The 27,439-nt window shown below is 36.4% G+C and overlaps 1 protein-coding gene across 21 annotated transcripts in view; it reads right to left on the bottom strand.

The window, feature by feature from the left end:
* The window catches only part of SLIT2 (slit guidance ligand 2), a 274,531-nt gene that overhangs the window by 45,590 nt on the left and 201,502 nt on the right, over positions 1–27,439 (bottom strand). For 10 of the 21 annotated variants that reach the window (XM_030013996.2, XM_030014001.2, XM_030013938.2 and 7 more), the window contains 12 exons: positions 27,127–27,150; positions 24,733–24,750; positions 23,493–23,643; positions 17,674–17,748; positions 13,261–13,404; positions 11,655–11,798; positions 10,384–10,550; positions 9,427–9,559; positions 5,444–5,512; positions 2,893–2,964; positions 2,599–2,670; positions 1,155–1,226 (listed from right to left, as the gene is read on the bottom strand). In XM_030013996.2, the coding sequence (XP_029869856.1) occupies positions 1,155–1,226; positions 2,599–2,670; positions 2,893–2,964; positions 5,444–5,512; positions 9,427–9,559; positions 10,384–10,550; positions 11,655–11,798; positions 13,261–13,404; positions 17,674–17,748; positions 23,493–23,643; positions 24,733–24,750; positions 27,127–27,150 (1,141 nt within the window). The remainder of the gene's footprint in view (positions 1–1,154; positions 1,227–2,598; positions 2,671–2,892; positions 2,965–5,443; positions 5,513–9,426; positions 9,560–10,383; positions 10,551–11,654; positions 11,799–13,260; positions 13,405–17,673; positions 17,749–23,492; positions 23,644–24,732; positions 24,751–27,126; positions 27,151–27,439) is intronic. The other 11 variants (XM_030013958.2, XM_030013988.2, XM_030014026.2 and 8 more) reach the window with 3 other exon arrangements.

Raw genomic sequence — 27,439 nt, 5'->3', positions numbered from 1 at the left:
TGATATTTCATGCAAATAAGCTAGTTTAATAGTAGCATTTGAATGAATTATCAATGACTTAAAGCTTAATCAGTATCATCACATTTCTGAGAAATGGCAAATTAAATGTAAATGTCCAATACTGAACTAGAAACAGATAATTAAGTTTTTAACAACTGCAGCTGTTCAGAAACATAAAACCCAGATATATCTAAAGGCACTAGTCAACTCACTCCTCAACTGCAAGCAAAGATTTAATAACTATCCATGAACACAACAAGGTTTACAGATAGATAAATTGTTCTAATCTAGTTTCCCATTGAAAATTAAAAATAGGAAAAGTATTGCCTCAAATTATGTTCTGACATCAGATGCCATGTATTCTATGTCAACAGACACCGACACAGAATCACAGAATAATTTAGGGCACTCTGCCGGTTATCTAGTCTCACCTCCCGCACAAAGCAGGGCTCACTTCAAAGTCAGAGCAGGGTTGCTCAGGGTTGTGTCCAGCTGAGCTCTGAATATCTCCAGGGATGGAGATTCTTCTGCTTCTTTGGGCAACCTGTTCCAAAGCTGAATCATCCTCACAGTGAAGATTTTTTCATTATGTTCGATCAAACTTCCCTTGTTGCAGCTTGTGACTGTTGACTCTTACTCTTCACTGTGCACCTCTGAGAAAAATCTGTCTCCCTCATTGCTGTAATCCCCTTAGCGGCTTAAAGACTATTAGGTCCCTCCTTGGTATCTCCTCCTCCAGGCTAAGTAAGCCCAGTTCCTTTAGCCTCTCCTCACAGCTCCTACGATCCAGCCACCTCCCCAGTTTGCTTGCCCCTATCCTGGATTTGCTCATACACATCTGCTTTGTACCGGAGAAGCTGAACACATATTCCAGATGTGGCCACTATCCTCAGTCACCTGGCTGCTCGCTTTCTAGTTCAGCCCGGAGCATCTTTAGCCTTCATTGCCATAAGGGCACATGGCAGACTTTCAATTTGCTGCCCACCAGGAGGCCCAGGATTTTTCTGCTGAGCTGCTAGCTCTCTGGCCTGTCCCCAGCCTGTACTGATGCCATGAGTTTGTTCCAGAGCAGGACTTTGCATTTTGGCTTTGTTCAACTATATGAAATTTGCTAAACGTAACATAAAAAATACAGTTATCATTTGAATACTCACAGGTGTGATAATGCTGAAAGATCATTAAAAGCTCCTTCAGGAACAACAGAAATATCATTGCCATGTAAAGACCTTAAAAAGAAAATAAACAGAATAATATATATGCATAAAAATCAGCAGGTTAACTTTGCAAATTTCATCTTCTGTAAACAGTTTTCAGCTTTTCACAATTTTTTTCTTCCAGTTCCTCAGTGTTTCCAGCTGTTTAGTTTTTTTTAAGCTCTAACTGGCAGCCTACTTGTCATTTGATTTTTTTCATCCTGAATTTCATACGAAATGTTAATAACATGATTCTATTAAAACTGAAAGAATAAAGGTTGGTAAAAGTAGGCACACTTCTGCAAAGTACTGACTGGATTTAGGGACAGGAGAAGAGTTCTTATTTCTGACTTTTTCAGCAATTCCCTGAAATTCCCATTAATTATGTTCATATTTTTTTTTTAATCTTTCATGGATTCATAGAAAATACAAGCATTGACTGTTCATTAGTGTAAGTATTATGGTTGTTGCCCTAATTCGATAGTAAAGTTAAAGAACTAAAGACCTTATTAAGCATCAATACCAGGACCAGTGTTATGTCTCCTGTAGCAAACCTGCACAAAAATATCTCTCCTTTTCTATAAATTCATTCAGTTACACATATATCTAACACAAATAGAATTATGGTTCTTGAAATTATCCATATTTATATAAAATAATTGAAGCTATGTGAGCACACTTAAATAATGCCACGATTGAGACGTTTAATCCAACTAGGCTATTAAATGGTTATAAACTACCCAAATAGAGGCAAAAATTACTTGTTCTGCTGGGGAATTTTGAGAAAGAATTTTTGCAGGTTTTTTTTTAATGACAAACTGAAGCTGTAAACTAGACTGACTGTTCTTTATTTTCCTTTGTCTCTTTATGTTCCCTTTCAACCATGTTTTTCCTAGTGGTAAAATGGAAAGTTTTCTTGGAACCAAAAACCAATTTTATTGATTTTCAATAGTTAACCATGATGTAATGGGTTCGGAAATATTCCCATATTAAATGAAACAAGAAAAAATAAATTTATTGTTGGAATAAAAATATTCAAAATTCAACTGCAAAACTCCCTCATATATACTGAGGAATTTATGCATATGGCATTTTTGTTAGACTTTAATGCTTATAACAAGGAAGAACTTAACACAAAAAAGAAATACAGCCAAGATTAAAAAGCAGAAAAGTAAAAAGTGTATGTCTGTATATATAATGTTATCCAGGGTCACATAACTTCTTGTGCAGCATTTTGAGAGTATACTTCCCCAGAATGAAGCCACTTAGATTTTTAAGGCTATGTAATTATCACTTCTCAAATATTTGATAGGTTTTAAAATCTAGTAACTTCCTACAGATTTGCTATCTACTGTACACAAATAAAAATTCTGGAAAATAGCAATGGTTAAAAAATAATACTTACAACAACCTAAGTGATTTCAACCCATCAAAAGTCCGAGCAGGGATACACCTCAGGCGGTTGTAACTAAGAATTCTGAAAATATATAAAATACTGTCAGCAAGTATATCAGCCATTCAGTAAACAATGCAGAGCATGAGCAAAACCAGCTTTTGCACACATAGCTAGTTAGAAAACAAGTTATTTTACAGCCTCCACAACAAGCAAGCTTTAATATCAACTGAATGTCCTTTCTTTCCAAGACAAAAACAACACTGTAATGCTTCCAAAGAGTCACTGTTACATGTTTAAACTTACAAGGTGAGCAGCTGAGTCATGTTGCTGAAGCTCTGATTAGAAAGAGTGCTGATTCTGTTGTTACTTAAATCTCTATAAAAAATAAATTCAGAAATTCAGACCTTAAAATGACTGCCCCAGTCCTGAAACACTGTAAGTTAAACTGACAGATACATTATTTTTATTAGTAGAAGTAGTATCATCATTGGTATCAATATTTAAAGCAGCACATATTTTTATTTTCACATGCCATATACAAGCCCAGCAAGTGTTTAGCTTGATCAATGAAAAGCATTTTCATTTCAACACAGATGAAAAAGCAGCGCAATGCATTCTTATACAACAGCAATGTCCATCATGCTACTGAGTTAATAATGCAATCCCACATGAACCCAAGTATAGAAATGAAAGGAATGTTTTAAATGGAAATCATTCTAGTCATGTCCCTAATGACACCTGAGTAAATATCATCTAATACTCTACTTAACACTTACATACTGAAGACATCAAAGCCCAAAGCTATTATTATAAAGAACACTGTCCAAGATTTATAGAGAAAGCCTTAACATCTTTCTTGTTGTTCAATATTCTAATGAATAAAATCTTAAGCATAAGTATGATGGAAGCTGGAGTGGTATGCTGGTAGCTTCAAAGATGGTAGCTTCAAAGAAGCTTTGAAGAAGCTGTATTAAATGTGAATACTGCTTGTTCTTTATTCTGATATTGTGCTTCAGTCTTCATTTTATTTTCACTATTTCACTATGGTTTACTGTATTTTGTGGTGAAATAATACAGCATTTGTTTCTGAGGGGCCCTTGATATTTTAACTTGAGTACCATTGAATAGCTATGCAATATGCATATTTCTCCGTCTCAAATTTCATGAAAGCATGTAAGACAACTGACTCATAATAATAAACATATTAGGCAAGTATAACAGAGCAATCTATTCAAAAGAGAAAGAAAAAGTTAGAAATAAACAATTTTCCTTGTTAATCTGGAACTCAGCAGACTCGTATGCAATTCCTTGTTTGGCCACAGAAGAACTAAGCATAGTGTTTTGGTTTTCCAAACACAGCTGAGGAACATTCTCAACTTCGTAACAGCAGTATGAGGATATATTCAGAAAAGATTACAGTAACGTGCCCCACAGGTCTGATAAATAGAGACTGTTAATACTCATCTTATTTGCATTTTATTTACTGTTCAACTATAATTTATTGTATTACATGTCTGCTAAATTGTTTGTGTGTATTTTCTGATTAGGAGGTAAAGTTATACAATTTCTGTCTGTGTTTGTCAAAAATACACCACAAGTAATTAATCTCTGTGATGGAAGCCTTGTCACTATGCCTCTAATTAACCTCATCTCCAGCCATATATCCAGTCTCCACTGATACTGTTACTGCACACAGTCCAATCTATACGCTTTCTTCTGGTACTGAGGTTCTAAAGTTTGTATTTTCTGTGTGCTGCAAGTTAGTTCTTGTATTACTTCCCTAAACAATCCACAAAGATTTCCTATAGGTTCTATGCTGTATACATCTGAGAATGTTGCAAGAGTTTTTTCCTGACATTATTTGCAAAATACAAAAAGTTTTAGAAACATTTTTTTTTCTAAATTTGTGACCGTGACCACTTTTGTCTAGCATGAGGTAAATAAAGGAAACCGAGTTCTTGTTTTTGAATGTCAAACCATTTTCAATTTTTGCAGCAAAGCTCTAAACCCAGTCAAAAAGAAATTTAAGGGATTTTGTTACTCCCCTCCACTTTTTATTCTGATTAAAATGAAACCACAAACTGCTTTCAGAATGTTACACAGTTCAACCTCAGCTGGTATAAATTTTTATAGTCCTAACAAAGGCCATGGAATTACAGCCATTTACATTGACAGTCTTCCTGTTCCTCTCACTGTACTCTTACAAGGTACAGAAATCACATTCAAATCATTCATGAAGTAGAGGTAATAAATTTTAGAGCAGCTAGTGATTTGCCTCAAATCAGAGAGTGAGTCAGCAATAGAGTCGGGAGTAAGGCGTTCTAGACAAGCTCTCTTCTTGAGTCATTAAACCATATCTTGTGGGAGAAACAGAAGGGGTTACACTCAAGTGTTACAACAGCAGTATGTGCTATTCCTATGCAAAGCATACCACAGAATGAAGCATAGGACAGAATGTTTCTTTTGTAAATGAAATAATTCTAGTGCCTTTATGGAGCTTCGTAACAAAATGCTGTATTACCCTAACGCCTTACCCTAATTACCCTAACTTTGTAAGATTTTACATCCCTTTTCAGGCTACCTATAATTCCTGCTTATTTACTTTGTGGTGTAATCACTGGAATGAAATACCCCTGCTTATAAAATGTGACAGAGTATATAATATGTAGGATGTGTTAAGCCGAACAAAATATCCTCTGTTGTAAAAAGTGGTTGCGCATCATATTTGCTAAAAGATAAGATACATTTTATGGTTTTTTTCTTACAACTAAACCCAGGTATAATGTAGTAGGGTATTTTGTTTTGGTTTGTATTTTTTCATTGTAGTAGAGGATGTTGCTCTAAAACTACTTACATAAGTGTTAAATGCTTGTAGTTGGAAAGCTCTTTTGGAACAAGGGTAAACTGATTTCCATCCAAATAACTAAAATAGAAAAATAAAACATAGAGCATTATGGTTTTTGTTAAAACAGTAGCATCTTCATCTACTAATCTTAGAATCCAACAGTAAAGTTAATAACAAATGAATACATACTATTTCCGTTTCATACAAAAACTTGCCTACAAATTTTGGTTTTTAGAGACACAACTGAGGACCTGTAGCCTAAGATCCAAATGCCATTGTATCAGATATTATGAGTATTATGAAGTAACAGTAATAACAACCAACTCTTACATAGTATTTTCTGTTATTTCATAAAGACTCTGCAAAATTAGGTCTTTATCATCTCCATTTCACACACACCTACAGGTGAAAAGTAAATCTGACTTCTGCAACTCGCATTAAGTGTGGATTTTGAGCTATTGTAAATAGAAACAGACCCTGACATTGCAGAGGTAGTCCTTTACAGTAGAAACAGCAAGGGCTGGTCCCAGCTCTAACAGCAAATTCATTTGTCATGCCGGCGGTTCAGGTCACCTTCCCTAATTTCTCCCTGTATATTTCATGATATATCAGGCATGACATACCACAAGCCTGTTCCTATGGAGTATGTTAGGGACTAAAGACAGTAATCAATTATCCTTCACTAGAAAGTTAGATTTTTTTTTTTTTCTCCTCTTTGTAGGGTTACAGCTCCTGTATTATATTCCTTGCTCTTCTTCCATGCTCATAATTCTCGAAAACAGACTTGTTCATCCTTAGAGTTAACAGGTACAGAGCCATCAAACTGTATCGGCACCCGAGTTACAGGCAAAGGAAGGTAACAAGCCTTGCCTAAAAAGCTTCCAGTGTACAGCCAGTCATTACAAAGTGCAAGTGGAGGGGCTCTTCATGTAACCAGGGCAAATAGTTTAGAGATTATAAGAAGTGCTGAATTTACCTGATTCTCTGAAATGAAGCAGACAGTAGCAGGAAGATTAAACATCTTTAGTTTCTCAACTGGGGCAAATGACTTCCTGATGGTGGTATTACTTGTGTCTCCTGGAACCCAAGTAAAAACTACACCCTCATTATCCCTACATAAAGAATATGTTTTAGCCATCCAAATACTTGGAACACACTTGAATTAAGAGCAGCCTCTGATAGAGACATTCTTAGATTAATTTTGAGCTTAATGTCTTTAAGTATGCTGCAGCATCTTTGGAAACTTTTGTCTTGACTAAAAGGATGGGCTGAAACACAGTTAAACTTAATGAAATAACTATCTACATCTAATGAAAAAGCTTTTTCTTTCGTTTTTTTTTTTTTTTTCCCTTGGACTATGCCTTCCTTAGGGCTGCTTGCCAAATCCAAAATACGTGTCTCAACAAGTTTTAAGCTTACACTATGTTAATGGCATTACATAAATGGTGGCGAATGGAGCATGGGCTCATATACTTAATTACTAAGAAAGAAATGAACAACATTTAAACTTTTTGAAGGACTAAGTATTCCGAGAAAATTCTTTTATTGACAGATAAAAGAATGTCATCCAGAGTCACCTTGACAGGCTTGAGAGGTGGGCCCATGCAAACCTCGTGGAGTTCAACAAGGCCAAGTCCAAGTGCAAGGTCCTGCACATGGGTCGGGGCAATCCCAAGTACAAATACAGGCTGGGTGATGAGTGGATTGAGAGCAGCCCTGAGGAGAAGGACTTGAGGGTATTAATGGATGAAAAACTGAATATGAGCCAGCAATGTGCGTTTGCAGCCCAGAAAGCCAACTATATCCTGGGCTGCATCAAAAGAAGCGTGACCAGCAGGTTGAGGGAGGTGATTGCCCCCCTCTACTCCACTCTGGTGAGACCCCACCTGGAGTACTGCATTCAGCTCTGGGGCCCCCAACATAAGAACAACATGGACCTGTTGGAGCGAGTCCAGAGGAGGGCCACGAAGATAATCAGAGAGCTGGAGCACCTCTCCTATGAAGACAGGCTGAGAGAGTTGGGGTTGTTCAGCCTGGAGAAGAGAAGGCTTCAGGGAGACCTTATAGCAGCCTTCCAGTACACCTAAAGGGGGCCTACAAGAAAGCTGGAGAGGGACTTTTTACAAGGGCATGTAGTGATAGGACAAGGGGTAATGGCTTTAAACTGAAAGAGGGTAGATTTAGATTAGACGTAAGGAAGAAGTTCTTCCCTGTGAGGGTGGTGAGGCACTGGAACAGGTCGCCCAGAGAGGCTGTGGATGCCTCATCCCTGGAAGTGTTCAAGGCCGGGTTGGATGGGGCTTTGAGCAACCTGGTCTGGTGGAAGGTGTCCCTGCCCATGGCAGGGGAATTGGAACTAAGTGATCTTTAAGGTCACCTCCAACCCAAACCATTCTATGATTCTATCATTCTGTGATATATTAGAATATATTGCTTTAGTTTCATCAGAACTGAAGTCCTAGAAATATCCACTTGGCTGATAAAAATTCCTCCTTGTTCAAATGAAGCAACTATTAAGATATTTTATAAAACACATAAAGAGTACATCTTGGAAGGGTTATGCATGCTAATGAACAAGAAGAATCAATCAGTATGCAACTGCTAACAGGAAACACCTCCATTATCCTTTTGAAAAATATGCTAAATTGCATGCTTAGACACTAATTAAAGCATACAAAATTGTGCACAAATGAGTTTTCAGTCACACTCAGGGTTCCACTTGCAATTCCAAAAGTATCTCTCTTTAGCTGCTTAATTTTACATTACATTGATGCCCTTACATTGTCAAATTTTATTTATTAGGCCAGACTATATTTAATTAAGTTACCTTCTATTCAAGAGAAAAAACCAACAACAAAACCTAATGAAGTAAGTTATAGGTTTATATAGCTGTGTGCTAGTCTGAGTTCTTAACAATTTCTCTTCATTAATGACTAAAGCCTTTTGGATGGTATTAAGCACCGAACTAGTGGTGGACATTTCAGAATCTTCTGTATAATACCACATGGTAAAACAATAAAGTCACTGTCTTAGTGACTTAAGATACACAGTTATGATGTCTTCTGAAAAAGCACTACAATAATCAGTCACTATGAAGCATTAGTAATTTAATATTAAATACTTGCCATAGCTAACACAAACCCAACTTTTTTTCTTGTAAATAATTTCTATTTCTTTCAGTCTTGTGACCTATCTGATCAAAATTCAAAACAGATGAATAACCCAATTTTTAGGTTTATATTTTCCCCTTCATAATGCATAAAAATTGACTCATCCAGTCTTACGAGTAGCTTATTCAGTTATTACCTTCAAACAATATGTGAGGTAGCAAGCTCTTTTTTATATCAATGTTACTGTCCATCTGCATATTCAAATTATATTTTCTCATAAAATGCAATCTTAACCATTTTTCTCATATAAAAATTTATCAAGAGATTAATAAAATATCCCAGATTGTATAAGACTGCCCATACGAAAAGTAAGACTTTCTATTAAAACCAGTCTTTTTGAAATATCACAAAACCACATTTATTATGAAAATATGCAAACACATTAATAGATTGTTTTCTTTTTGCTTTTTCATGTAATTGAACTTCTTCATTCCTTTCTAAACAGCGACCATAGATTAATCAGATTCACTGTTGCCCATAATTTAACCCATTGCAACATGATATCCATGTTCAGTTACGGGACGGTTCAGTGTTGAGGATATAAATTCTGAGAGTGATTACGATTTCATATACATATATTTTTAAAGCTTTTCAGTAACAGATAGTTCTTAGAGTGTTTTGGGACTTACAGAGCCTTGCTAATTCAAACTTAACCTCAAATTTCTCAAGATACTGTGCAAGTCTTTATATCTATGAAGTGGTATATTAATAAATGTCAGCTGATCTACTGAATCCAATTCTTCATTTTCTCCTCCCCTCATTCTTGAACCTGACAATATAAATCTGACATTGATTTTCATAAAAGGGAAGTGTGCCACTTACAGTTCCGTTACATCTTTTGGGATGCCCTTAGGCAAAGCTTTTAGGCCTTTGTTGCTGCAGCGAACAACTGTGTCTAGACAAGTACATTCTGCAGGACAGCGGGACAGTGGAGAGCAGCTATTGTCATCATTTCCTGGTTAATAAAAACAAACAAATGCTAAGCTTGCTATAGAAATGTCACTTTGGTATTAGCAATAATATCGCACCTGGAATTCCTATAAGCAAACATGTTATTTCTACATTATGATATCTCTAGGTAGGGAAAACATTAAGTCATCTCTGTAAACCATTGCTCCAAGAATTTACATTTAAAGTGATGCTTTATTTAGTACAATACTGTTTTACTAGGTAAAAATGCTACTATATGGAGAGAAAGATCATTAAAGAAAGAACAAAACTTAAAATGAAAGATAATAAAACAAAATATATGTTGATTTTCAAAATTAAAAAATTATTAAAAATAAACAGAATCTATTTAGAGAAAAGTTACAGCCTTTAAAATTGACAAACTAATAATGCAATAAATGGAAGCATGTGTGAGAGAGATGCAAGATAGCAGCCTTTTTTTTTTATTAAGCATTGAGGAAGTCACAAACTAAGCAAAATGGCATGTTATTTGATCAAGTAACCTGAAAGAGTGCTTGATTCAAGCATCAGCATTTGAAAATATTCTCATCTGAACTACATTTGATCAATTTATTTAATTTTTATATTATCTCTAAATTATGATTTGCAGTACTGAACATAGGCAAGAAGAACTTTTGAAAGCATATATACAATAGCCGTGTGCTTGCTGATCATCCAAAAATGGGTGGAAGATTTTTAAACTGATGTAGAAATGGAGCATGAAGCGCAGATGAAGTTACTTAAAGCATAACACTTTGGGATCTATGGGAATCATGCAGCTATACATATGAAAGCTGTAATTATAAAAAGTTCAAATATTAATTTTCTTACCATCATCGCATGTAAAATCCTGAATTGCTACATCCTGGATGGGAATCTCTTTGAGGAAGTAGGGTTTTTGGCAACGAGGGTTCCCCGTCACAATGCGTTTCTTCCTTAGCCAGTCTCCAAGCCATGCAAGATGGCAGTTGCAGTTGAAGGGATTGGCCAAGAGGTTTCTGAGAACCACAGGAAAGTTTACTTCGGATGACACCATTTTTTCATCCTAAGTGTTCTATTTTCAAAAAGCTAAGCTTAAATACTGTTCTTCAAACAATACTATGTACAAACCATAGGTGAAAGCTACAATTTAGGCTCTGTATGGTGAATCTTGATATAACTCATTTAGAAATAATTTAAAACTGTCAAAGACCTGACTTGTTGTCAAGCCACTCTGTACTGATAATGCAGTAATTTCATACAGAGATGAAGGCTGATTACTTTACATTATTAGCTTTAACCTGACAACAGCTATTCCATTAATTTGTCATCTCAAGATTTCCATCTTTTATTTGCTCTAGAGAATAAGTTTCCTATCTGAAGTGACAGCTAAGTTGATTACATGCCAGTTATAAAAATGAATTTACTTCTAGAAGTCTCAGTACTTTTGGCATCTCCTTACTTCAGCACAAACCTATTGACAATTCCATTATTTATAAACATGTCATCCCTAATAGGCACAAATTAGTCACTTGGTGCAAAGTGTCACTTTTTATGTAAAAAGGGGATTAAGTGCTTTCCTGAATGATGCTACCTACAAAAAGCATTTCTTCGGTAAACTGGGTGGCAGCTTTGCTCAGCATTTTCCCCTCCCTTAAATTACGTCATATTTAAATAAAAAAGAGATGCTTTTTTTCATAGAAAATGAGACTGAAGCTTCATTATAAAACATATATGAATTAAGATGCTCAGTAGGCCGAGGAAATTAAGATAATAATTGGATGGCACAGTGCAGAAAGACAGACAACACGGTGATGTGAACAGCTGCGACTGTGCAATGCCTACCCAAAATGTGGCTCTCTACCTGGGCTCGGATCAGTGAGGGGGGCAAGCAGTACATTTTTCCTGCCTTCTCAGGCACTTCTGGAAACCAGTCTAACACTGCACTCTTCATGTGTCCAAGACGGTTCAGAAAATAACCTTTCTCAAAATCCCTCTATGAACTCTTTTTTTCCCTTAACTTTACCTCACGCTGTGGAATTATACAGTAAACCATTAACAGAAATGTCCCCAAAACATTAGATGTTTAAACTTGGGTAAGGTAAAACACAAACGTGACTTACAACGTAGAGAGCGAATGCAGCGTATCGAAGGAGCCGGGTGCCACGGTGGTGATCTGGTTGTCATACAGCGAGAGCAGGCGGACTGAGCTCAGGCCCGTGAAGCTGTCGTTTCCCACACAGCTCACGCGGTTGCTCCTCAGCATCCTGAGGAAGGAAGGATCAGCATTTCTTAGCTTAGCCCGAGCAGAGGCCAGAGCTGAAGTGGTGGCCCAAGCAAGGGCCAAGAGGTGTGACTCCAAAGGGACTGCTACCAGTGGAGGAACCACAAGCGCCGTGACCCCTGTGCTGCCTGTCACCTCACTGAAGGGACAGAGGACAGTGTGCTCTGAGGGGACTGGAAAACAGAAAGATGGGCGGGTAGGTTTCACAGAGGCAAGGGGTGTTTCCCCTAAGCATTTCTGTGGGTTTTTTTCTTTCAATACCGGAATCGGTAATTATGAGTGTGTTATATGACTATAAATTAAACTGATTGAAATTCCCCAAATCAGAGACACACAGCAGCCCCCTCTTCATGTTTCCAAGCCTAATGACTCCAGAACTGCTATTTAGATGGAGCAGAAGGTAGTACCAGCTGACGTCTTCCTGAGGCCCCTTTGACCTGCATTTTCTTAAGATAAATTCTAGAAACCACTTCTACTTCATTCTTAAGCGTTTCAATTAAATGAAATCAGGCTACCCTGAGTCCTCCTTAGCATTATTCTAATATTTAGTAAAAATTTAAGAATACTAAGCAAGAAACACCTATTCTAAAATCTCTCATATTTCTGTAAAACATATGAGCTTTGAAGTTTGCTGTTCTCCTATCTGTCCATCAATAAATGACTATTTTTCCCCATGTTCTTGTCTAAGAATAGCTGCTTCTAACAATTTTAGCAGCTTTAAATGCAAAGTTAGAAATGAAAGGCCTGATTTATTAAAAATACCTAAGGTCTATGGACAGCTGAAGCTCCAGAGATCATTTAATCTTGGCTCTGCTCTGCTGATCAGGACAGGCTCTCTGAAGAAGGCCAAGAAGCTGTGGATTGTATAAACATCTTTTTTTAAGTGGAAAGAGCTAAACTGCCTTCATGGAAAGAATGAAATGAGTTCAAGCTATAGTGCTTTTATTCCTCCCTTCACTGTTGAAATGACATTAAAATTACTTAGGAGAGAATAATTTCCCACATTTCAGTATCCACCAGAATCATTTTTTCCTCTAGCAAAATTCCCAGTAATGGTTGAGCTGAATTGAATCAGACTCCATTACGTAAAATGTGTAATTCCCGTGCAAAATTCTGTTACTTTGAAGCAGATGATTATCCCTATTTCCGTTTCTGCAGTTGGATGTCTACCCATTCTCAACCGCTTCATCATTTCAGAGGACTCAAAATTTCTGTAGTCAAGTAACCACAACAAAAAATTTCAGCTACATTATATCCATAATTAGTAATTAATGAATTCATATAACGTATGATAACTTTTTGTAAAATAGGAATAAAAACCAAGATATGCTTGAATAATCCAGAGCTAATCCTCCAAAATCAATTTTTTTAGGACAGATAGAACATTACTTTAAAAAGTACCTGGCAGAAAGGAAGAATGAAAACATGCAAATAATTACACTTACAGTGTTTTGAGACTTTCTAGTCCTTTAAACATTTTGTGTCGAACACTTTCCAAGCGGTTGCTAGTGAGCAATAGCTCATTCACACCAGAGGCTCCGTCAAATGCTCCTTCTTCAATATCTGTAATCTTGTTATTGCTCAGGTTTCTATTACACATTAAAAGAAACAGAGAAAAATATGTTTTCTTTTTTAAATACCCCAAGTTAACTGTTAAATGCTGCAGTCCGCATAGATTTCAAGATACTGAGTTATTGTGTAAAAGCAATGAATATATTGTTCAACTTTGAACCAATAAAAGCATAATTCAATGCCCTGCTAACTGAAGAAGTAAGGATTTTTAACGCAATCTTTGGAAGATGTTCTTAAATAATGGCAATTACCCAGTCCATGCTGCTGCCACACAACAACATCTTTTCATAATTTTGAATCTTGTCAGTGACTGTATTTTTTCATGTCTCCAGTCCTTGTAGCATTATTAGATGAATTAATAACAGAATGATACTGTATGAGTACCAGCACAACTAACCACTCCGATTTCTTTATTTCATCTTGGTAAACACAAATATAAGAAAACAGTATAAACAGCAACATATGTAAATGAAATGTGTGAATGTAAACAGTACATGAAATGTTAATCATTTATGACATTAGTTAAAAAGGAGGGCTTATAAGCAAGATAGTTCATTTATCTGCAATTCGCATGCAAAGCAGATCAAGATGTGGGAAAATGACCTAAGATACTGCCAAAATATTTAGTGTTTATGGTTTTTAGTTGAAATATGGAAATTACATCCCAAATGGGTAGTATCTGTACTATATATACAAAAGCATTCATACTCAACAACACACATTTTCTTAAAGATTTTTCATGTTATTCTTGCCTCCTTTTGTTTTGTTTCATATAACTATTTACACATATTATAGAAGTACATATTTACACACTAAAGAGTGTTATAATACACTAGTGATTTTTAAAAAGCTCTTAAAAATGCTCTGAGACAACGTAAAATGAACTGAAGCTAAAAACTTTTTATTTGATGGAATTAATGGTGTTGGGAAGAAAATCAAACTTTATTTGATGCAATTTCTAGAACAGTATTTTAATTGTTCAAATCACGAACAATACTATTTGTTAGAACAAAAATTCACACACTTGCCAGAATTAACTGGTGCCATTATCTAAGACATAGAAAACAAGGAGTTGTGGCTTAATCTTAAGTGCTGACTACTCATCTCTAGCCTAGCTGTAATTTAATGTACACCTTGCCTGTGGTGAAGGATACAATCATAGGATCATAGAATCATTTAGGTTGGAAAGGACCTTTAAGATCATCTGAGTCCAGCCGTTAACCTAACACTGCCAAGTCCACCACTAAACCATGTCCCTAAGTGCCACATCTACATGTCTTAAATACCTCCAGGGATGGTGACTCCACCACTTCCCTGGGCAGCCTGTTCCAGTGCTTGACAACCCTTTCAGTGAAGAAATTTTTCCTAATGTCCAATCTAAACCTCCCCCAGTGCAACTTGAGGCCGTTCCCTCTCATCCTATCGCTCATTACTTGGGAGAAGAGACCAACACCCACCTCACTACAACCTCCTTTCAGGTAGCTGTAGAGAGCGATAAGATCTCCCCTCAGCCTCCTCTTCTCCAGGCTAAACAGCCCCAGCTCCCTCAGTTGCTCCTCATAAGACTTGTGCTCCAGGCCCCTCACCAGTTTTGCTGCCCTCCTCTGGACACGCTCCAGCACCTCCATGTCTTTCCTGTAGTGAGGGGCCCAAAACTGAACACAGTACTCAAGGTGCGGCCTCACCAGTCCCGAGTACAGGGGAACAACCACCTCCCTGCTCCTGCTGGCCACACTATTTCTGATGCAGGCCAGGATGCCGTTGGCCGCCTTGGCCACCTGGGCACACTGCCGGCTCATATTCAGTCGGCTGTCCACCAGCACCCCTAGGTCTTTCTCTGCTGGGCAGCTTTCCAGCCACTCTTCCCCAAGCCTGTAGCACTGCATGGGGTTGCTGTGACCCAAGTGCAGGACCCGGCACTTGGCCTTGTTGAACTTCATACAATTAGCCTCGGCCCATCGATCCAGCCTGTCCAGATCCCTCTGTAAAGCCTTTCTGCCTTCAAGCAGATCAACGCTCCCTCCCAACTTGGTGTCATCTACAAACTTACTGAGGGTGCACTCGATCCCCTCGTCCAGATTGTTGATAAAGATATTAAACAGAACTGGCCCCAGTACAGAGCCCTGGGGAACACCACTTGTGACAGGCTGCCGACTGGATTTAACTTCATTCTCCCCCACTCTTTGGGCTCATCCAGCCAGCCAGTTTTTTACCCAGCGAAGCGTACACCCGTCCAAGCCATGAGCAGCCAGTTTCTCCAGGAGAATGCTGTGTGAAACGGTGTCAAAAGCTTTACGAAAGTGTAGGTAGACATCCACCATCACTGCTTTCATTTAGTTTCACAGTGGAGCTGTTCAGCCTCCTGTAAGGTGCTGCTCAAGACTGGAATCAAGAAACTCATTATTTCTTCTCTTAGCTAGCTTATCCGTGTCAAGCCCTAAGTTTCCTAATATCTTATTTGTTCCTTGTGTAACATGGATACTACTTCTCCCACTTCACAGGGATATGTTAAGGATTAATGTTGCATAGCTAATCAATGATGCGGGGCATACACATGCTTTATTACTGATGAACCATCAAATCAATTTAACATTTAGGCCCCAATTTTTCAATGTCAACTGTGCAGAAAGACCTTTGCACCTATTTGAACCTCCAGAAGAAATATGAGCTCCATAAAAATACAGAATTCACTCATATGGGTGTCTCTATAACATCACTACCTCACTGCTTTCCGGTCACCCTTAACCACTCACTGTATTACACTCTGAACTGAAGAATGCTGCAACAACTGATAACCATATTAGGAAGTTACAGAGCAGTATTATTAAAAATTTTAACTTTTCATTAACATTTTCTCAATTTTGTCCCTCCTTAATTATCCAGATTTCAAAGCTCTTGGGAGTTCCAGTAGACAGCTACACTGAAACTGATGAATAGTCTTCCTTTTCTTTCTTTCATCTTGAACACCTCCTTAACTAAAAAGCAGCAAACTAGCTTTAGATGACACAAAATGTTTACTAAGCTACCTTTATAGGCTGAAAATATGTAATTACTGACAGTATATTCCGTTTTCCCCATTTTTCTTAAATATGAAGAGCTGATATATGTGTGCATGTGTAAGTATGCCATATCAAGTATTTTATTTATTTCAAAGGCACTCTGTAGTTGCAAAGGGTGCTAACCTGAGATCCTTGAGGAATGAAAAAGCTTCCTTGAGGAATGAAGAAAACCTCCTTGAGGAATGAAGAAAACTAGGTATGTAGTGTATAGCACCAGAACACTGCTCTGCCAGACATTCCTACATTCTCTTAGCCCAATCTGAAGTGGCAAGGTGTACTCAAGTGGATAGGTCAAAAGCAAAGTTGATTTTTGGTTGTGGTTTTTTTTTTTTTTTTAAATCTTTGTCTACTAACTAAAAAAATCAGTAATAAGTATTTAACTAATTGTGATCATGACAGCTGCCAGCAAGGATCTGGATAAGGCTAACAACAGTTTGAGTAATACTATTGCTCCCCTTGAGATTTTGGTCACCAGTAATGTAGACTGATCTTTTACAAATGGTAGTAACTTGGTGGCTACAAAGCAGTGCATCATTTTCATTAATCAGATCTATTTTTATTTGCATTTTTCTTCACTTACTATTTATGTTTGGATTTAATCCTGAAAAGATTGAGCACAGAGTCACTAAGTCTAACTAAATGATCTACCCTCAAATACATCTTTTAAATAAGTGAAAGAAAGCTTGTCATAATTTATTTTTAGTAACAACTGTAACTGGTAAGTTTATAAACTCCTCTTAGAACATGAACATGGACTTACATGGATGAGCTATCAAACCATTTTTTTTTTCAGTCATTTAATTTTGATATTCCCCTTGTCTAATGACAGTTTAATGAAGCACAGAATCAAAGGCATGTCTTGAATGTGCTGAAAGAGGCAAAATTGCCTGGTTAGGGAGTAGTACAGGAAGTTACAAAACATTACTGGAACCTTTTTTGAGCAGCATATACTGTGAGCTCCCTGCTGTGGCTGCATAACAGACCAGCTGGCTGGACGTTGCAGTGAAGGTGCTGGAGCTACACACCATGAGAAGTTCCTGGCAGTGCCTAGTCCCATAGAGAAGAGCTGCCAAATCTAACCTACATCAGTTACTAATTTAAACCCATTCTTGATTTTTGATTAAAATATTCTGAATCTTTTATAGATAAGAACTAAGAAAGATGGAGAAACACAGCAAGGAGCTAACGTGCTATCTGAATAGACAAGGTCACTGAAGTTGCACTTACATTTTACGCAGCTGAGGAAGTTTCTTAAAGATTCCAGTAGCTTCCAGGACTGAAAATTCATTGTTATTTAGTCGCCTACAAGAAATGACATCAATTTCAGAAAAACATATTCGGGCATTGGTACAGAATATTCCACACTAAGTGAAACTTTCAGAGTGGTTTAACTGAATAGCTGGTGTTTAACTGGTAGCTGAAGAACAATTCCATATATATTGACATTTGTAATTCTGATAATTCCTGTGAATGAACATTCTCATTAGTTAAACTTAGACATACATAAGACATACATAATCAAAACCAGATCACAAAACATCATACAACTAAAACTGCAGAGAAATATAAGAAGTAGTTTTTGATTTTTCTATTAAGGGAAGAAAAACAAAAATGTAACTAAGGAAGGATTCCATGGCAACTTATAAATAAAAATCTTAAAGAATTATGTATAAACCACTGAAGATTAGTTTACTGTTCTTTAAAGAATATCAGGTGGGGTCTGCCAGACATCTGGAGGTGCTCACAGAACACTATTTACAGAATGAACTAATTACTTTATGCTCAATGCTTCTTTTGCATAGGGACTGAAACACACTGCATAGGTCTTCCCAAGACGTTAAAAACACTTCTCTGACCATGGTTTATCTTCAGACCACTACACCTAACACACGTATATTGCGTAAGGAAGCATTAAATGCTGCTTTCTAACACTACAAGAAGGTATACGATAAGCAACAAATACTAGTTGGATACTGATCTTTCCTGCTCAGGTATCAAGGCTGTTCCAGCATAGTATACCTTTAGCAGCTGCTAGGTTAGGGGACCATCTATATTGCAAAAAATATCTGCACTGACCCAGTATTCCCTATTTCCTCTCTTGAAAAGAAAATGGAAATTATGAGTCTTAGATTCTTTATATGTTTTAATGGGGTCATCTTATTAAGAAAGGGAGTCTGTCCAGCTTTTATTTAGAGATCTTAAATAGGAAGGAAAAGAGATGACTGACAACATCACTGTGAAATGAAATTCAGCATAATTCTAAACCCAGAACGCTCTTCAGAATTGCCTTATTGCAAGACAAGATTAAAAAAAACCCTAGAAAATAAAAGCAAGCTGCTCGTTCATCCCTCCTTCCTGCTGATTCTCAATGATAGCCAGAAGGGAAATGAAGGTTGTAAATCTGAAGGTATGGCTGTACAATGGTTTCAGCATGGAACCAAACTGAGAGAAGACAGGAAGAGTTTTTTGGATATACACAGAACATTTGTACACCACACTGAAGTACAAGGAACATGAATTTCAAAAATTACCACCTCTGAAATCAGCTGAATGACTTAATGTGATTTTTAGTGGGACCTTATCAAACAAATTTTTGCACAGTGTCAATATACAAAGTTACTTCATCATTGTAAACAGCCTTTTTTCCCCTGTCCATCAACAACAGAAGCACCAAGCATTCTATAAATGCTGACATTTTCAAATAATTTTCTAGTGCTATATCATCTAGTAGAATGACTTGTTTGTGAAAACATTTATTGATTCTAATAATACTTCCTTGCTGTGCTCTACTGCAAACATTTCTACCCCCATTGAAAAAGGCAAACAATTTGATCTTTCCGTCGTTGCAACAACCTTTTACATATTAAAAATAATTTACTTTGTCTCTCCCTCAAGTTTCTTTCACACAAATGCATCCAAACTTTTCAGATTTTCCTCAGAAATCTTATTTTCTAGATGATTCTTGTTCTCCTTGAAATTTTTTCCAAGTGATCCATATCCATTTTGAAAAGTGAAGTCCTTGACACAGTATTCCAGCTGATATTTTACTATTGTTATGTACAGTAAAACAATTATTTCATATAACTTACATACTATACTCCTATACATACATCCCAAAATGAAATTTGTAGCAGTGCCCAATGGCACTCCTTCATCTTTAATATGTATGGTAACACCACCATAGCCTTTTATCTTGAACTACTTGCTGGTTATTCCTCAATCTTGTATTTGTGGTGCTACCACAAATTAGTTCTACCTAATGTCATATGTAGAATTTGAATTTTTATTTTATTTAAACTAGTCTTAGTCTACTATCAATATTACAGAACAATTTTAAGAATTTTCCATGTGTTTTGAAGATTTTCAGTGTTTGAGAAGTTTCTCCATACTTCTCTGTGATGCAAAAGAAGCATGGGTTGAATCACTGTACTATGTTTGGTTAAAAATGTAGCACAAGTCATATCTTCTCTCCAACTTTGTGTATACGGTGATATCACAAATCATACATCATCACTGAGGGTATATCCACAAATAAAGGGACATCAAGAGTTACAAATTATGGGTTTGTGGTCAGAAGAATGACCACATGGATCACATGGCATTTCTATGGCTGGAGATTGCTGGCTTTAGATTTTGAATTGTTAAATACTTGTGCAAGAAGTTGTCATTCTACTATCGTGGTATGTGATACCACATACAGAGGAATCAAAATTATTGAAGATGACTGGAAAATTAACAGATGTGGTGATATCTTCCTTCTGGATCTTAATATCATTATTTTTTGAGCCCAGTGCTCTTTATTGGTAAAGACAATCAGTCAATCACTGTATCATGAAAATTATTGTAAAAAGACTTGTATCTGGTTTATTCAAAGAAAAGTACTGAAATGTCATTCTTCAAACAAAAAAGTAAACAAAGAAGCATTTGATGAGGATGTCTAAATATTTCTCTGTTTTATTTGATGCTTTTTCCTGTTTTATTAACACAACGGGTAAAATATTTGCATGTTTTGGTACAATAGCTGAACCTTCCTGGAAGGCTATGTACTGCAGTGATATTCATGCTTTCAAAAACTATCTTGTTAGGATCTGGTATTATATCAGCTATTGCCAAATCATCACATAAATTGAACATACAAGACTGAAATAATTTTTATTTAGTGTTCCTCCTGGGGACTCTGGTTTGAGTGATTTATCAAATGCTTCCTGAATTTTCCTATATATTAGAATGCTACCTGAAAAATATTTTATTTCTGGGGTGCATTTACAGGCTTGTACTTTATCTCAAATACTTCAGTGGCAGATTAGACAGATCTTTTGCTGGTTTTCTGGAAGACCATGAGCAAGCGACAAAATAGAAACATTTAGAACATCACTTGGCTCATTTATAAATTTTTTCACCTTTTACAATTAAGTATCTGTCTTGAACTGTATTATTATTTTCAGATTTTTTAAAAACAACTACTCTGAAGAAATAGGTTTTTTGATGTGATATTATTACTGCGCAATCCACAAAATCAACACTCTTTTCCTCACTTTTGATCTTTGTTTCCAAGCTGAGTCTCAGCTCCAAACAACACCCTGCAGAAAATAATCTAGCCTTCCTCATCACTGTTACAGAAGCATCAGCGTCATTTGATGCTAACAAGTATCCTTATCTCAAATTTGGTGGGTAAAAGAAAAGAAAGGCTAACTAGCTGCTCTTCTCATATATGCCAGTAAACGTTGTGAACTGGAAATTACAGAGCGGCCCTAGAACTAGAGTGCGAAGTCCCAAGAGGAACAACAAAGGTAGTGCATCAAAGACCAGGAATAACAGGAGGAATCTAGAGAAAGAGCTGTAACTTTTGTATCAGTGAGGCAAATACCAGAAGAGCATATTTAGCTACAGCAATTGGATTTTTAGAGGAAGTAAAAAAAATGCAGAAATAATTCCTTTATCCCCTCTAGAATACTTGCAATGCTGTTGAAATTTTTATTACATCAAAAGACTTGAAGAACAATCTGTACAGCTTATCAAGAAGAAGGTTGAATAGCAACTTTGCTACAGTTTAAGACCATCTTACTTGGATAAAGTATTGGATAGAAAAGGGTTCTTTAATGGCAAAAGATATAAAAGAAGCAATGATGGAAACTGAAGAGAAGCAGATTCCATCTGGAAGTAAAAGTTCCCATTTTAAAAGATTTTAACAGAAGTGAAGGGAGATAATCCATTAACTTTTGTAATACTCTCAGAGAAATGGTAGATTTTTAGTCCACTGATATCTTCAAACAAGACTGGATGTTTTCTGAAAGAATTGCTGTAACGAAACATGAATTATGTTTTCGTCAAACAATTTTTTTGTTGACTGAAATTTGAGAGTTTAGGATAAACAGCAGATGAGCCTTGATGATTTAATTGTTTCTTCTGAATTTAATATGTATGAATCATAATTATAGAAAGAAAACACTTGACAGTTTATCTTCCACATGTAAATAAATGAATATGAAAAACAACAATTAAAATACTAAATTATTATTTCTTCAGAGCAAAGAGAATTAAACATGAATCCTGCTAAGAATCAAGACAATACATGCTTGTCACTTCAACAACTCCATTTCTCATCTCTTGGTTCAGTAGCTATGATTTTTACAACCATTACCTTATGATCTCCTCCTATACTTTAACCCGTTACCCATTCTATCAGTTTTTATTCTTCAAGTCAAGTAATTTTATCTCAAGATATTATAGCATAACATAAAATGCATTTCTCCACTGAAATCTATCTCCCTTTACCCAAGACTGTGTATCAATTTTTCCTTCTCTGGCATTACTTTATTAACAATACATCAACAGTGCAAACATGGCCAAAAGCTGAGCTTTGCTTTTCCCACATATGCTACTTTTTCAGTTAAGTTTGCCACCATTCTGGGCACAACTAGAATTACCACTCAGATTTGTAATTAAAACATCAATAAGTTCAACTCCTTCTCCCAGCTCAGAGACAGACAAAAATCTCCATCTCTATTTACACAATATTTCTGTTTCAAATTCCTTTTCCTGTGCAGATATTCAAAATTCTTAACCATGGTCTCATTATTTCATACCTTCACTGCTGTACTGTTGCTTTGATGCCAGCTGTGGACTGATTATCTTTTAAGAGATGTGCCATACTGTTGCTCATCTCGCCCCTGTGGGTCACAACTTGATCACAGTACTTCTGTCTCCACATCTCTGTCCCCGCTTTACTACATCAAATCAAAGTCCCTCTCTTTTGTCCCTCAGCATTCTGCCTTGTTCTTTAAACTGAATCTCCTAGGAAAAACAGCTATTTCCTCCTGCCTTTGCTCTGCCAATGATGGTCACTTTCATCTCCTGCCTTTCTGCTGATCCTTCAAGCATCTCTGCATTCCCTTTCATACTATGCTTTGCGCATGGGAAAACCTTGTAAAGCTGTCTTAATTTTATCTTTCAACCCCTCCTTGAAGACCACTTCAGTTGTAATACCTACAAATCATTCCCATATGGCACTTATTAAGCAAGTAATAAACTGTGACTTCTTTTCTGCTCATCTCTGTTCATTATATTATTATCTCATCTTCTTAACCCAAGTCTGTCTTGTTTGCCTGCTTTATCTTCCTCTGGTCTCCTGCCTGACACACATAATGTGTGCTTTGCATAAGAAGAATCAGCTCTGTTTTATTAAACACCTAGGTAGCACTTTTTAAGACAGACCTCTGGTTACTGGATGTCCTACTTGCTCTTGTAGTTAAGATAAAAGCAAAATAAACCCCACTACCTTTCAAAAATATCCAAGTGGGTAGCTCATGTACTGGAGAACTAGAAACCTAGAATAGTTACCTTATTTATTTATTGTAAGTTTTTAAGGCCACATGGTACTAAAATGATGCATAAATAATTTTTATTAATAACTCGTCCTTTGAAGTGCACCACAGAGGTTACATTTAATTTTTGTTGTTCAAAAAAGTAAAGCTGTGGGTTTATATTTGAAAATTTTAGTTAGTTTTTCCATACGAAAATAATGCTTTATTATTGGTTCAACTTACAACTCTGCTGTGTACTGGGGGATGTGATCAGGAATTTTGTTGAGTTTCTGATTGGAGCAGTCCACTGTGGTCCCTTCACAGCGGCATTTCTCAGGGCAAGCCAAATCTGCAAAGCAGTCTCCACTTAATTTGGATCTGTAATCTTCAGTGCCTGTGGAAGAGTCAAGTCAAAAGACAGATACTGAGTCAATAAAGTATAAGATTTGCTTCTTGTGAGAAGGTTGAAAAGATGTCTGCGATGCAGATAACGGGTGGGCAACTTGGGAAATGTATGATAAACTTTGTGATACTGTACAGACACAAGGACTTCAAGAGAGGGTTAAATATAGGGGCTTAAGATATGCTGGAAAAAGAAACTGTGACCAACTTCACATAACAGGATAACATTAACTTGAGCTTTTCACAGCTGTACTTTCTGCTGATTATGTTGTCAGCCAATCTAGCCTTGTTATAGCTAATCACACAAATGCCACTGATTCTTTTAGAATTTATTTTCTTTCTCTATATCAAGAATAAATAGATCCTGAATGCCACCTTTTCTCTTTCTCTTGTTACAAATTTGTATTGTTCACTGGACTTCATTAACCTCTGTGATTTTTTTTTTTATAGTCTCGATACTCCACATCATCTCAAACACATAAGATTGAAAGCCCTGTTTTCAGCTTTAATTTAAAATATGTGTGATCCTGACTTAAGCCTCAGCAGCTTGCCATGCTGTAGAAAGCTGCGTGACGTTCCATGGTGCTTGACAGAACCATGTTTTACTCATACCTCACAACCACATGGTTAGATCAAGCACAACAGAAAATCTCGCTACATTATCAAAACTGCATCCATTAGGCCAAGGATAAGAGCAAGGGAAAAGAGGAAGGAGTAGGTATAAGTTACAGAAGCATTTGAAGTTTAATACTTGCTTACATGACATGGCATTCTTATTACTGAATGTCCAGTGCCACAGTAACAGTATTACTGTCACAGATTAAATAAAAAGTACAATAAAAATGAACCACATTGAAAGTTTTGTCCACCATTTCCCAGAGGCAGTCAAAGAAAACGTCCTAAACATATCAGGAGAAAACATCCAATAAGGAACCAAGGGTGGGTGACAAAGAAAACAAAGAGAAGCTGAAAGGACCTGTGGGTTCTTCTTGGACAAAGGTGAAAAGACTGAGACTAGTAGAAGGTGCATCAGGGCTGGGAGGTACATTGTGATTTAGCTCAGACACTGAACTTTACTTACAGCCAAAATGGTGAACTCCTGCAAAAGTAAAGATAGCCAAGAAGGAAAGAAAGACAGAGTAATCCCAATTAAGACAAAAACATGAACTAAGCTCTCATGTTCTCTACTCAACTTTAGTTTGATTAGAAGATGCTGCTAAGGGATACTGTCTTCAGCAGAGAGAAAGAATAATTCATTTTAAGTGGCATTAAAGAATGAAGAACAGATTGGGGTTAGTTACAGATTTCATATGGGATGATAATGCCTCCCATGCATTATTCTTCACTATTTTGAAAGTATGCTTTAAAAGTTGCTCCCTTGAACATATATACATGCTATGCCACTTAAAACCTTAATAAACCAAAGAGACATAGGAGAAAGTTTTCTCAGGGGAGGAAAAAAAAAACCCCAGCAGTCATCATGTATTATGTTATCTAGTGTTTGTAAATGTCTAAGTAACACGTATGGTATAACTACATGGAATATTTCTATAAGCTAGCAGACAAACGATATTTTTTCAGAGTAATGATTTAATACTTCTATAACCTTTAGTCTTCAAATGACTATAATGAAATTCTACTAAGACTTCCTAGTGTCTGCAGAGCAAGATCTCCCAATGACATATTTAAATATAAAAATGTTTAAGTTTTTAAAGAAACGTTAACATTTTTACAGTATTTATTGAAGTGTAAAGAAGTGGTTTTAGCACTTTTAAATACCCAATAAGCAAGGCTACAAATACATTATTTTTTTTTCTGCATCCAGGTAAATCACTGTTAGCAGTTTAACGTAAACAACTAAACTATTCAGGGACAAGGTCTTCAACAGCTAAAATAATTTTATGCAGCATCTCTCAGCTTCTATGCAGCATGACAGAAGGAGAAAGCACAGAAGCTGTATTTCAAGAAGCAAGTCTGTAGCACTTTGTGATTAATTTAATTCTTTTTCTTCTTTTTTTCCCAGGAATAGCATTTTTTTAAGGGTACATAAACAAACCTAAACTGCATGTGTGGCCATATTATAAACAGGCTGTGAAGACATTTGCTGGCAAGAAAACACTTCTAACTCAGAGACAAAAGTTGTGCTGGCAAGGTTGAGTAGAAGTCACTCTGTGGCAGGAATACAGCTGTTCTACTCATTAAGGAATTGAGTGGTACTACAGGTTTGAGAAATTGAATCCCCCTCTGTTTTATGCTGCTTTAAAACACATTTTTGCGGCTGCCAATGCTGACAAATTGCTGCCTTATTTTGTATTTCATTTTGTCTTTTCTTCATATTCAAACCAGCATATTAGTATGAGGGCATGAAGAACTTCACATGATTGCTCCAAATTTAAGTGATACATCACACAGCATTAGGAGAAGAGCTGTTAAACACATCAGCTTAAAAGACAAAGACTAAGATCACTGCGGAATGACAATATTCCTGTAGTACTTGAAAGAACAAGTGCACTGGTGTCATAATAAATTATTGTAGATATTTTTCTAGGTGATAAACTATGGTAGAAAACCCTGCTTGCAAATCACATACTGTAATTCAGCAATAGATTTGTTATTCCCTTGTTTATTGTGCCAATCAATCATTTATAATCTGTTAGGAACATAATGCAAATGCATCATTTTTTTTTTCTATTAAGAAATCAGTGCACACACCTGACAAGCAAGGTAAAATAAAGAAAGAAACGTATTTCAAAGAGCTAGGGCCAACATCAGTAATTCTTTTGTGAAAATATCATAGATGTATTGTAGCTTAAAGCAGTGTGTAAATTGCTGTTTCACCCCAACTCTAAAGTTGTATTTTCTTTAATGGAAAGCATTTCTGATTCATTGTATGTGTGTGACCACAGAATGCCTTTAATGAAGAATATCAGCTTTCTTTTCCAAGCATTCCACTGTGATTTTGTAAACTCAAGGAGGGTGAGCAAGCAGTAGCAGCAGCCAGTGTAGAGCATGAAAGCAAAGGAAGAAAATGTTCATTTGTAAAACATTTATTTTTTTTAAAGTTGTACTAGCTCTTTGATGGTAGTATGGTTTCCTGTGTTTAAAAGCAGCTCAGGAGCTACATTTTAAAAACAGTAGTGGCAGAAAGGCAACGTACGAGGTAAGTAAAGGTGTCAATTGAAATATGAACTAGCAGGTGCAACCTTCTAAATAATTTAAGTAGAGGTATAATTTTGGTAGGTTGTGTGCAAATTTGTGAGACAAAAAAAAAGTAAATGGAGCTGCATGCTAAGCTCTCATATTCAGAAAACAGAACTACTAGTAATCTACAAAGGAAAACTATGTCTAGCTACAGGTATTGACTAATGTTAATACACATGCATCAGTTTCCTAAAAGCTCTAACAAACTTTGCTTTTTGGGGGAAAGGGAGAGAGTATCTGCAGTTAGTCAATCTTACTGCAGAGCCAAACCTACCTGGAATGAAATACTGTTCTTTAGCTAAATAAAGAGAAAAAAAATAGAAGATGCACCTGAATGTCAGCAAGCAAAGAATGAGTTTTATTAGATTACGTATGGACTACAGTTAACTACAGATAATTAAGTGAAAAAAATGTGTATTCACAACGAGAGCTGATAAACAACAAAGTGTGAATAGTCATAAATGTAGCCGGAACATGGATAACAAACAGTTCGCATCTGGTATTTGCACTTGAGACTGAATAAACTGTAGAATGTGAAATGCACCTGGAACAGCTGGATACCATATGACAAAAGTTAGGTTTTAGAG

Source organism: Aquila chrysaetos, chromosome 1 (assembly GCF_900496995.4).
Source record: "Aquila chrysaetos chrysaetos chromosome 1, bAquChr1.4, whole genome shotgun sequence".
Lineage (NCBI taxonomy): Eukaryota > Metazoa > Chordata > Aves > Accipitriformes > Accipitridae > Aquila > Aquila chrysaetos.
The sequence above is the reverse complement of the archived record's forward strand: the minus strand, read 5'-3'. Positions and strand labels throughout refer to the sequence as shown.